Source organism: Leucopleurus acutus (genome assembly GCF_964270905.1).
Source record: "Leucopleurus acutus genome assembly, chromosome: 12".
Taxonomy (NCBI): Eukaryota; Metazoa; Chordata; class Mammalia; order Artiodactyla; family Delphinidae; genus Leucopleurus; species Leucopleurus acutus.
Window position 1 is genome coordinate 17,754,751 of NC_139154.1, and position 12,560 is coordinate 17,767,310.

Below are 12,560 nucleotides of genomic sequence, written 5' to 3' on the forward strand. Positions count from 1 at the left end.
ATTTTGGATTAGGAAGTGGCAGAACCAAGGCTATCTGGGCTTTAGATCCAAGGGCAAATGGATTGGGTGGGGAGGATGGAGCTGTGGTCATGAGCTAGGGTGGTGGCGGTGGCTACTGTGGTAAAGAAACCAGGTGGGAAAGGCGCTACAGAACCAACAGAACCTGGCAACTGACAGAACGTGGGGAAGGTAAGAGGAGGGAGAAGGCAAAGTGACAAGGCTCTAAGCCTGTGTGCTTGGGAGAAGGCGGTACCATAAACAGAACCCCAAACAAAGGTCTCTCTGTAAATTCCGTTTCCCCCTTGGGGACAGGCACGCTGTGACCACAAAGCCTCACAAATCGTTCTCTGAAGACAGGCCTGACTCAGTGACGTCTCCCCTCCTGCCTGATCTCTTGAGTTCCGGGCCCTCCCTCAGCCCCACCAAGTCCGTCGCCTTCAACACACAGCTATAATAACCATGCGCCCCTGACTGACTGCCCGTCACTCAGGACACGGCTAAAAACCCTCCCGAGGCCCCCTACATGCTGGCCCCAACTTACCCCTCTGGTTTACCTCACATTATAGCCAGAGGCCACTCACGCTGCCCTGCGCCTTAGCCCCGCTTGGGCCCATGTCCTTTTTTTCTAGCCCCACTGGTCCCAGGCGTCTCCTTGAACTCTTACCTCTCCCAGGAACACCCCCTCTTTACCTGGCTAACCCCTCCTACACCCATGCAAGTCCGCCTGCCCCACCTGCTGGCTTAGATGCCCCTCCTCTTGGCCCCCCAGCTCTGTACTGAAATGCCCTGTGTATCTTTCTCCCCTGATCTGTGTTTTTAGGGGCAAAGATATATCTTGTTTACCGCTGGCTCCAAACACAAGGCACCTCCTGGACATACTGTAGGTGTTCTTGATGTAAGTACTTGATGAGGAAGGAGAGGGTAGACACTCTCCACTCACTTCTCACTGCTCCCTCTCCGTCCACTGCCCTTCCTCTCCTGGCTGCTCAGCTTACTCTCTCAGAGCCCAGCTCATCGACACAGCCTTCTACATCTCTCCCATCACCCCGCTTCCTGACTTGGCTGAACTTGGATCCTGTATCAGTGTTGGTCTATTGGCCTCAGCTACATCTGAGCCGGGCAGCAGAGGTGCTCAAACAGAACAGGTGAGGGCGTGGATGCACCCAGCCCCAGCCCCGCCTGCCACAAGGCCCCATCCAAGAATAAAGGGGAGAAAGGCAGCCTGTTCTCCTGGCAGACTGCAGCAAGCGTGTAAACAGGCTGGGGAATTCAGCCACCAGGTTGACAGCCCAGCCTCCTGGGGCCTCCCGTGCCACGCTGCCCCGCCAACCACTGAAATCTCAGGCTTCTGAGCTACAGCCAGTGCCGTGCTGCTTTGGGCCTCAGGGATGGATGAGCAAACAACAGTGCAAAGAACCACAAGAAAACAGAGCCACACACTGGGCCTTGTCCATAATTATTACTATAATGATTTACAAAAAAATTTTTTTCAGGCAACTGTGTTAAATTATTGTACATTTGTGGAAGAGGGAGATGGGGGTCCTGGCCACAAGGTAAATGAAGACCTCTTCTGTGGGAGAGGTGGGAGGAGGAAGTGTGCCCTCCTCACCCCCACTAGGTCTGACTTGTGATTAAGTGGCTTCCCTTCAACAAATGAAGACCATTCACCCTTCCTGTCCCAGGTACTGGTGTAAAGGACAGGAAGCAGCAAGTCACTGAAGTGCTTTGAAGGGGAGAACGCAACACGCTGCGGCCGCCCAAACCCAGTGCATCCTCTGCTCTGGCTCCAAAGGGTCGGACTCCAGTCCAGACTCCTTATGGGGGACGGAAGAAGACTGACAAGAACTCAGTCTACACCAAGGCACCCATCCAGAAAGATGGGAGAACAGAGTGTGAAAGGGTCAGGGATGCCTAGGTGTGGCCCTCCGGGCTACTCTGTTGGGTCAGGAAGAGGAGGGGGCATGAGAAGCAGTGACACACCGGCAGGGAGCTGCTGGCTGCCCCCTCCTCCACCCCACTCCCCAAGGCTAGTTATACAGGCATCCAGGCGCTCTGGCCCTGTCGGAGAAAATGGGGGTATTTGGGTGTCTGGCCTTGGAGCTCGGGGCAGCAGAGAGTCATGGGCCTAATTGGTTCTGCCAAGGGGGACACCCAGAACCGCCCAAAGCTGGGCCCCTCAATTCCCATCTTCCAGCTCAAGCCTCCCATCCATGCAGCTAATGTTACTGTGTGTGCGTGTGTGTGTGCGGAGGGCTGCAGGGAAGCATTGTTGCACCACTTGCCGGGGGTTCAGGGCATGCAGGGGGCCCTGAGGCCTAGTATGTGAACCGGACCAGAAAGGGTTAAGGACTCTGGCTCCCCTTTCCTCCCATCTTCCCAGTGCTACACCTTCCTCCTTGGGCGCTAGAAGGTTTTACGATGAATAGCCCGCGAGCCATCCTCTTCGTATTCCTTTTTGGACACCCACATCTTCTTAAAAGTGTCCAGCGAGGCCAGGATGGAGCCACTGTGACGAGGGAGGGAGAGCAGTCTTGTGGACCTGAGGGCTGAGCCAACCGCCCTCCCTGGGCGCCCAGAGCTCCACTTCCCTTACCTGGGAGGGAAACCCACCCACCTCCACCTGGCCTGGGCCAACCCGGGGAGAAGTGTCCAGGGCACAGCGGTCTCCTCCCAGAGCCCCCCCGTGAGCCCCGCCTCACCCGATCCACGTGGAGTACAGCCGTTCCTGAGGGGCTGAGATCTAGAGGGAGCAAGCGGCAACGTGACTGCCCCACCCCCGCACGGAAGCCCTAGTCCCAGCCTGGGGGGGGCCTTTCTCCCAGTGCCCGAGGCCAGGCAGCAAGTGCCGCAGCTGGCAGCAGGCGGAGCAGCAGGGCTGGGCTGGGCCTGGAAGGCAGAGGGCATCTGAGGGTGGTGCTTGCTCTTTCCTCCCCGGGGCCAGGTTGCCCAGCACCCCCATGCCCCATGGGGGCTCCCCATAACCTCACCTTGATTTTGACGTCTTTGGGGGCAAGCTTCTTTACTTCACTTAGTAATCGGTCGCCAAAGCCTGTGAACGCAAGGCTGGCTGAACTGGGGGTCCACATCCGACCCTTTACCACTAGCTCCCCTGCATCCAGCCTCTGGTGCCCCAGCCCCAGGTGCTGCCACGCTTGTTTTTGTCATTCTTGCCAGGATTAAGGGTAAGGGCAAGCCACCCCAAAGGCATAAAAGACCCAGCAGCATGCCTACAGGTGGGCCCAGCTTCCTTCCTCAGGAAGGCAGCATGAGATAGAACCCCAAGTCACTCAGCTCTCCTACACTCTCCCTCCCCCGCTGCTCTGGAGCCAAAACCGCCAGAAGCAAAGGCAAGGCGAATGACGAGTCAGGAGAACACGCCTGCCACTTCTACCCAGCAGATGGGCAAACACACACAGTGTCGGGACAGCGCCGGGGGACTCTCGTCCATATCTGATGGGGGTGAAAGGGGCACAGCCTCTCAGGAGGGAAACTCTGGTGATATCTACCAGGTAACAAGTGCACATACGCACCCTCTTACTCAGCAATTCTAGTCCTAGGATTTTTCTTTTAGGTATGTTCTCATCACGTGAAGTAACCGTGTATGAGGTCAACCATTGCAGCATCTTTGTGATCAGAAAGAATTTCACCATCCGCAAGGCCATCCGCAGTTAACGGTTAAATGGCACATCCATCCCATACGGCCAGATAAGAGAACTTACACTCTAGGAAAGATCTTCTGGATGTGGTGCAAAGTCAAAAATACATGGCGTGGAGCTTCAGTACACTAAGGTCTGTGTAAAAAGGGAGTGCTTATTCATGCACAGGTGTTACCTGAGAAACTAACAATTCCTGTGGGGAGGGAACTGGGTGACCAGGACAATGGGAGAAGGCAGACTTCATCTAATACATTTTAGACCTCGTTAAACTTATCACCTATTTACAAAGTAAACAAAATTTAATTTTAAATCTTTCTCTTAAAAAAAACAAAAACAAAAACTGAGCACCCAAAAAACCAACAGGAAATGGGCCATCTCCCAGGCTTCTAGGAAGTGGGATGCAGTCTGAGGGTCCAGCTGCCCTTGGCCTCCAAGTCATACTACCACCTCCCAACTGTGGTACCTTTGAAAAGTGTGGAGCCACCGGAGAGCACGATGTTGGCGAACAGCGTCCGGCGAAGGTCCATGTCAGACTTGTGGATGGCGAAGGCCAGCACCTCGTGGAGCCCCTCACTCTCATCCCCTATCAGGTCTGGCTGGAACAGCAGCTCGGGGGCCCGGAAGCGCGCTGGCCCCACCTTGGGAACACAAGATCGAGGCAGACAGGCCTCCTCCTCCTCCTCCAGGTCCCGGCATCACTCCTGCCCCCGCCCGGGGCTGGCCTGGCAACTTACGTCGAGGGTGCTGCCGTCTGGCAAGGTGTACTGCACCTTCTCTGTCTCCAGAGCCTCATCCTTCTGCGGGCTGATGGACAGGTAGCAGGCCCGCTGCAGTGGGCAGGGACACAGCCCTCAGGAGGCGGCAACCGGGACACCCGCACCCAGGGCTCAACCTTACGCCGGGTCCGACCACCCCCCGCCCCGTTCCCCACCTCCTGCCCTGCGTCACCTCTTTGATGGTCCGGACAACCTCAAACTCAGCCGAGGTGTGAAAGTCAACCCCCTCCTTGCGCAGCTGCAGCCGGAGGTAGCGGGAGACGTCGCGGCCGGCGATGTCCACCCGCATGATGGAGTGTGGCATGGCAAAGCCCTCGTAGATGGGGACGGCGTGAGTGACCCCATCCCCTGAGTCCAGAACGACTCCCGTCGTGCGTCCTGTTGCATACCTGTCACCAGGTCAGCATCCCTTCACCTCAGCCGCTGAGGCATGGGGACCTCCTCACCCCTGGAAGGGACCCCGGGACATGTGCATCATCTGGTCTGAAAAAGGGACCCGCGGGACTCCCTAAAGGGACGGTCATCAGGGGGCTGTTTCTACAGGGAAGTCAGATGCCTGGTCATCCCGAGCAGGAGGCTGCGCCCAGGGAGGACGGAGATGGGGGGCCGCAGGGCTTCGGGAGCACTCACAGGCTGAGCACGGCCTGCATGGAGACGAGCAGGGCTGGCGCGTTGAAGGCCTCGAAGAACACCTCTGCCGCCTTCTCCCGGTTCTTACATGGGTTGAGCGGGGCTTCCGTGAGAAGAACAGGGTGCTGCAAGAGACGCCAGGGTTGCCGGCAGGTGCAAAGACAGCGTGCTGGCGCTGCAATGATCCTTCCAGAGAGCCACCCGCCCCTGTGAGCACATGAAGCTGCGGCCTGCCAGCCCTCCCGACGGCACAAGCCCAGCATCTGCCAGTAGTTTTACTCTTCCAAAGACCCAGCGCTCCCTGGAAAATTCTGCTCGGCAGCCACGGACTGTGTGGACCCAGGCCCACGCAACACAGAGGTGGCAGGCCCTGACAAAGCCAGAGGAAACGAGGAAGCCTGACTGGGATGCCGCGGGCACGGACAGGACACCACAGGGAGAACTGGGCCCGCCGGTGGGAGGGGCCACTGCCCCACCTCCTCGGAGAAGGTCTGCAGCTGGTCCTTGGAGTAGACGTACTGCCAGACGCGCTCCATGTCGTTCCAGTCCCGCACCACACCGTGCTCCATGGGGTAGCGGATCGTCAGCAGCCCCCGGTGCTCCTGCGGAGGGGGGAGGCCAGCTGTGGCACCAGACATTCACCCAGCAACTGCTCCCCGCCCGCCTGGGAGCTGCCCCTTCATCCGCTCGCCGGGTGTCCCCATGCCCCATGACAGGTCCTGAACCCAGCACAGGTTCATCTGTCCAACTGCTTCTCAGGCTCTCAGAGCCCAGCCAGTCTCCAAGGCCAGGACCAGAGAGAGTGGCAGATGGCCTCAGAGAACAGACGCCCAGGGCCCTCTCTGGCGGTACAGCTCTGATCACCAGTCAAGGCTCCTGGGACAATGAAGACCCCAAACCCAGAAAAAGGCAGGCTCCACAGGTATTACCTCTGCTTTTGGTCCGATGAAGAGGTCCCCTTCCAGGGCTCCAGCCATCACCCGCATGTGTTTGGGGCGCCCGACACTGCGAAGACAGGAGAGGTCAGGGAGGTGGGCAGGGGGCACAGCTGAGCCCAGTCCGGGAAGACCAAAGTCCAACTCCAATGGTCAAGAGGGTAACTGTACTCAAAGCATCAGGAGGTGGCCACGGGGCAAAGGTCAGAACCTAGGCCTATGGGCCACGGGACTACAGAGCAGGCCTTGGCAGGACAGAAGACTCAGGGTCAGAAGACGAGGTGTCACTTCCATTTCCCACCAGCCCTCCCAGAGACAGCTGAGAGCTCTGTAATGTCAGCCCTGGCAGAGGGTCAGCTTCTGTAGCCACGATGACTCAGCCCACGCTCTCGATTTCAGGAGGGCAGACCAAGGCGGGGTGGCCCCAGGAAACTGGGCTGTGGCTCCCTTGTACACCCCTCTCTCACTCAGTCATTCCTGCCCCTTCCCACTGCCAGGGCTTCCAGAACAGAGATGCAATTCTTGGCAGAGTGGATGGGCTACCATTACAAAATCTGACCCAGGTTCCCTGCACATCAAGAGGAACCTTTAATTACATTCAACGTGAGTTCAAAAGGAAAGCTGAGGCCCCACTGCATGCTTTAGGCTGGCTCTGTCTTGATACAGCCAGCCATTTCAGGGGCCTTAGGACTCCCCCACCCCGGCTTGGGCCACTTAACCCTAAAACCTCCAGGATTTGAGACGAGACACGGCCGAGGGAAAACTTCCCGATGGGCTACAGTGGCCGGAGAAGCACTCCAGGCTTTCTCCAGGTTTCACCTCCCCCTTACCTCTGCCACCACTGGCACCATTCAGGCAAAGACCCTCCTTGACTGAACAAAATATTTTCTAGAGTCTGAAACTAAATGGGCCCTGAAGAAAACATTTCCCGGGAGGAAGGGGTGGCATTAACTCCCCACTTTTTCCTCTGAGTCTAGGTCTCTCTCCTGGAGATGTCTCTCTTTTATTCTTGCTGCTGCTACCACACCCTGTCCCGAGGGGAATGCTGGTGGCTTCTCCTCCTTCCTGGCTAAAGGAGGGACCAAAATCAGCCTCCAAAGAGGAGGGGGAAGCCCAGAGCACAGGTCTCCTTCCAGCGCCCTTAAGAGCAACAGCTTCACAAATCTGGAGTCTTCCCTACAGGTGGGGACAAGAGTTGGCCTCAAAGAGAGCTGTGACACAGGACCCACGTTCTCTGCGGAAGCAAACCGAAGGGTTAGGGATGCTGCCTGAGCCACACTTACTAGTTTGGGAAACAGTATTTGGGAATCTGGTCTCCTGCAAAGCCAGCCTTGATCACCCCCGAACCCTGCAAAGAAAATCAATGTTTAGCTCCCAACATTCACCTCCAGATGAAGGCAGTGCCTTGCCATGGGGAGGGCTGCTGCCCCACCATGGCAGCCCGGGGTGGCAGCCTGAGATCCTGCCAAGAGGGCAAGGCCATTTACAAGTACACCAGTGCTTCAAAACCGGGAGCGATTTTGCATTCCCTCCCCCAAATCTGACAACGTCTGGAGACTGGGGAGCGGGGGCTGCCACTCGCTTCTAGGTAGAGGCCAGGGATGCTGTTATACATCTTAAAAGGCACAAGACAGCCCCACATAACCAAGAATTATCCAGGCCAAAATGTCACTAGTGTGGAGATGGAGGAACCATGAAGTACATCCTCGTCTGCACACTCCAAGGTCAGCTCCAGGCAGGAGCTGCACAAGCTACTCCCAAAACCCAGCTAGAAGCAACCCATAAGCTTTTTGCAACACTCTCTGGCCCCCTCCCCTCAGCAACCACGGGCCACATATAGGACCCGCTGGGGAAGATCACTGGGTTCACTGGGACAACTGGCACCTCTCCTCAAGCGGCTTCTCCAGAGACTACAGGAGGACAGCTTGGTCTTGCCACTGCTCCAGCATGGAAGCTGGACTTAGAATATTTTAAATGGAACCTGGCGTCTAGAAACCTCCCACTCACTGCAGGAATGAGCATCTCAACCCCTCTTCCCATAGATCTCCATCACAATCCTTGGGGTCCGCAAAGCAGAAATAAACATCCCCAAGTTACACAGGAGGGGCTGGAAGCCCAGAGGAACCGAACAGGTTGTCCTCTAAACTCATTAACTTGTTGATTAGCCCGCCAAGTAAGGAACTGGCCTGATCTTTCCTGTAGCCTGACGGAGAGCATCCTCCAAGCCCAGCTCTAGCCTTATTAAACATCCCCTGCTGTGACTCAGGGCACGTACATGGGTACTCCAAAAAAGACAGCCGTTCAGGGATTACAGGGAGACAGATCCCAGAAAGAGAAGTGAGTCATTATCAAAAACTCCAAGGCCCACACACCAGAGGCAGATACCCGGCTAGGGGCAGATCCACAGATCCCTACCCTTCATTTTCTTCCCGTGGACCAGAAAACATGCTGAGCCCCAGTGCTGAAGGACAAACCACAATGAAGCCAGGCAACTTTCCTCTGAGGTTTGCAAACAATGTTCCCAAACTGCTATGGGTCCTGGGAAGAGTAGTCCTGAATTCTCTCCACTGCCCTGCCGGCTGTGGAACTTCTGCTTGGCTCGGGGAGCACTTAAGGAGAGGGTCAAAGGAGCCAAGTGGTCAGCCAGGTGGCGGCGGCTATGTGGTGGGCAGAGCTTAACTTGCATTTTCCCCAGTCCCAGGAAAAGGGCGCAGTAGGGCCTGCCCACTCTGGTAGTGCTGCCTGGGGGTGCAGCACTTGGAAAGAGCTGTTGTAGAGGTCCCCAGGAAAACCTTCTCCAAAAGATGGGGCCAGCAGTGTGCAAGAGGACAGCCGGGGCCACAGCCTGATAAGAGATAAAGGGGCTGGGGTCGAAACCTGCCCAGCAACCCCACTCTCAACTGAGAAAGGTCCGGGGTGCCTCGGCCGGGCCGCCCGACTGTCACCCCACCTCTCCGGATGCTGACCAAGGGCCGCCAGAACGATGGGACCCCCTTCTTCTCCGGACCTCCCCGCCCGGCTCAGGGAGGGCTCGGGCTGGGGTTCCGCCGCGCCACCGGGGGGCTGGCCCCGTGGCCCCAACTACAGGGCCAGGTGGGGACGGCCGGCAGGGGTGGCGGGCGGGCAGTGAGCTAGAGGGACCAGCCGAGTCTGTCGGGGGTCCCCGCGTGCACTACCGCGTGCGCCCTCCCCCCGGCTGCCGAGCCTCACGTTGTCGATGACCACGGGCTGGTTGGCGATGATGTCGTAGGACTCCATGGCCGGGCCGGGCCAGCCCTGCCCAGCAGGCGGGCTGCAGGAGTGACCAACGGCGGCCTGGCGCGCTGACCGGGACAGCAGCGGCTCCTGATGCGGTACCGCGCCCCTCCCTCCCCGAGCGCGCAGCCTACGCAAGCCCGGCGGAGTTTTCTGGGGGGCGGGCCCCGCGGCCAATCACCGCTCCCACCTGGGCAGATTGACGGCGGGTCCCCGGGTCCCGCGGCGGGCAAAGGGGCGGGGCCGTCTGTCCTGGCCAGCCAATGGAGACGGCCCAGAGGAATCGCTGGGGAGCTTCCAAGGTAGGCTGCACCGTGTGGGGGGTGACGTCATTGCCCCGCGCTTAAGGAGGAGGCGGTCAGAGAGCGGTGGGCTGCTAGGTCGCCTGTCCAGGGAGACTGCTTTCCCGAGCTTCAGCACCTCCGACCACGCTTCTTCGTGAGCTCGCCGTCCCCGAGGAGACCGGCGGTGGATATTTCACCCAAAGCATTTCTTTATTGAGCACTGAGGAGGATCCTTTTCCTTGTAAAAATGACAGTTTCGTGGTAACGGTAGCTGGAGTGAATGGAACACCTGCTACGTGCTTGCGGAGCACTCCTACCCACTTTACATAGATTACTATATTACACCCTTGCAATAACTGTATGAGGTATTATTATTCCCATTTTACAGATTTGGGAACCGAGGAGGCTCACGCGTGTGTAACTTGCCCAAGGTTATCCAGCTGGCAGCAGCTGGGATTAGCTTGCCGTCAGCCTCCAGCCGCGTTGGGGTCAACTGCTGCAACAGGGCAAGAAGATACCGAGTCCTGAATTCATTGACCAAACTGAGCCATAGTTATTTGCCGCTCTGTATAACTTTCCCACTAGACTGTGAGATTAAATTCGGTAAAATTGAAGCACGACATCATACAGAAGAGTGCAGAAATCATAAATGTACATTTCAGTGAACTATTAGCATGTGGACACGCCCGTATAACCATCACTGAGTTTAAGAATCAGAGCATGACCAGCTCCCTGGAAGCCTCCCACCCCTCTCGTTCACTGCCCTATTCCTCCTCCGAGGTGACCACTATCCTGCATTCTACCGGTCACCACAGGTTAGTTTTGACTATTTTGGAATTTTATGCAAATAGAATCATAGGTAGGTGTTCATTTGTATTTGGTGTCTATGCATTCATAAAATGGGTCAACGTGCAATTGTTTAAGATAATGAAGGAGTTATATATAATCTGATATGAAATACATCAGGACATATGGCTAAGTCAAAGCAAAGAAAGCCAGTCACAGTGTCCAGAATGTTCTATGTGTGAATGGCTCTGAAGAGTGTATGAGGCACCTTCAAGACTCTTTAATATGGGAAAGGGGCCACCGTAAATGCGGGGAAATGAAGGGCAAATTCTTTTTACAATGTAAACTTTTAAATTTTGGTGTTTTTAACTTGTTCTGTGTCTCTCTGCTTTGCAAATAAGATCATCTATACCATTTTTTCTAGATTCCACATATATGTGTTAATATACGATATTTGTTTTTCTGTCTGACTTACTTCACTCTGTATGACACTCTCTAGGTCCATCCACATCTCTACAAATGACCCAATTTTGTTCCTTTTAATGGCTGAATAATATTCCATTCTACATATGTACCACATCTTCTTTATCCATTCCTCTGTTGACGGACACTTACGTTGCTTCCATGTCCTGGCTATTGTAAATAGTGCTGCTATGAACACTGGGGTGCATGTGTCTTTTTGAATTAGGTTTTCTCCGGGTATATGCCCAGTAGTGGGATTGCTGGGTCATATGTATATCCACTCTTTTTTAGATTCTTTTTCTTAACCCATTTTTAAGTGTACAGTTCAGTGGTATTAAATACATTCATAATGTTGTGCAACCATTACCACCATCCATCTCCAGAAGTTTTTTCACCTTATAAAACTGAAACTCTATACTCATTAAACAGTAACTCCCCATTCCCCATGTGACAGAATTTCCTTCCTTTTTACAGCTGAATTATATTCCATTGTATGTATATACCACATTTTGCTTATCCATTCATCTATTGATGAATTCTTGGGTTGCTTCCTCATTTTAGCTATTGTAAATAACACTGCTGTGAACATTGGTGTATAAATACCTCTTTGAGACTTTGCTTTCAATTCTCTGGGATATATAACCAGATATGGGATTGCTGGATCATATTATAATTCTATTTTTGATTGTTTGAAGAACAGCCATACTGTTTTCCATAGTGGGTGCATCATTTTTCATTCCCAACAACAGTGCACAAGGGTTCCAGTTTCTCCACAGCCTCACCACGCTGGTTAGTTTCTGTTTTTGTTTTGGATTGTAGCCATCCTAATTGGTATGTGGTGGTAGCTCATCATAGGTTTGATTTGCATTTCTCTAATGATTCATGATGTTGCGTATCTTTTCATTTGCTTATTGGCTATTTGTATATCTTCTTTGGGTAAATGTCTATTCAAGTCCTTTTCCTTTTTTTTTTTTTTTTTTTTTGGCTGTGTTGGGTCTTCGTTGCTGCGCGCGGGCTTTCTCTAGTTGCGGTGAGTAGAGGCTGCTCTTTATTGTGGTGCGCGGGCTTCTGATTGCCGTGGTTTCTCTTGTTGAGGAGCACGGGATTTAGGTGCACGGGCTTCAGTAGTTGTGGCTCACGGGCTCTAGAGCACAGGCTCAGTAGTTGTGGCGCACGGGCTTAGTTGCTCTGTGGCATGTGGGATCTTCCCGGACCTGGGGTCGAACCTGTGTCCCCTGCGTTAGCAGGCGGATTCTTAACCACTGCGCCACCAGGGAAGTCCCCTTTACCCATTTTTGAATTGGGTTTTTTTTTTTTTTTAGTAGCAATTAAGTCCTGAGTTTATTTTTATTTATTTATTTGTTTGCGGTATGCGGGCCTCTCACTGTTGTGGCCTCTCCCGTTGCGGAGCACAGGCTCCGGACGCGCAGGCTCAGCGGCCATGGCTCCCGAGCCCAGCCGCTCCACGGCATGTGGGACCTTCCCGGACCGCGGCACGAACCCATGTCCCCTGCATCGGCAGGCAGACTCTCAACCACTGCGCCACCAGGGAAGCCCTTGAATTGGGTTTTTTGGTGAGTTTTAGGAGTTCTCTATATTTTGGATATTAATCCCTTATCAAATATGTGGTTTGCAAATATTTTCTGTGGGTTGCCTTTTTACTCTGTTAATAATGTCTTTTGATACACAAAAGTTAAAAATTTTCATGAAATCTAATTTCCCTATTTTTTTCTTTTGTTGCCTGTGCCTTTGGTGTCGTATCTGAGATAGCATCGC

General features: G+C 54.5%; 1 protein-coding gene across 1 annotated transcript; it reads right to left on the minus strand.

The window, feature by feature from the left end:
- Positions 1–1,328: 1,328 nt before the first annotated feature.
- ACTR1B (actin related protein 1B) lies at positions 1,329–9,356 on the minus strand. Its single transcript, XM_082851369.1, has 11 exons — positions 9,208–9,356; positions 7,281–7,345; positions 5,992–6,067; positions 5,539–5,664; positions 5,063–5,187; positions 4,605–4,821; positions 4,391–4,483; positions 4,120–4,294; positions 2,988–3,049; positions 2,700–2,740; positions 1,329–2,506 (listed from the first exon to the last, which is right to left on the minus strand). Exons 1-11 carry the CDS (start codon positions 9,253–9,255, stop codon positions 2,404–2,406), a joined length of 1,131 nt encoding a protein of 376 aa, XP_082707495.1. The 5' UTR covers positions 9,256–9,356; the 3' UTR covers positions 1,329–2,403.
- Positions 9,357–12,560: the final 3,204 nt, after the last annotated feature.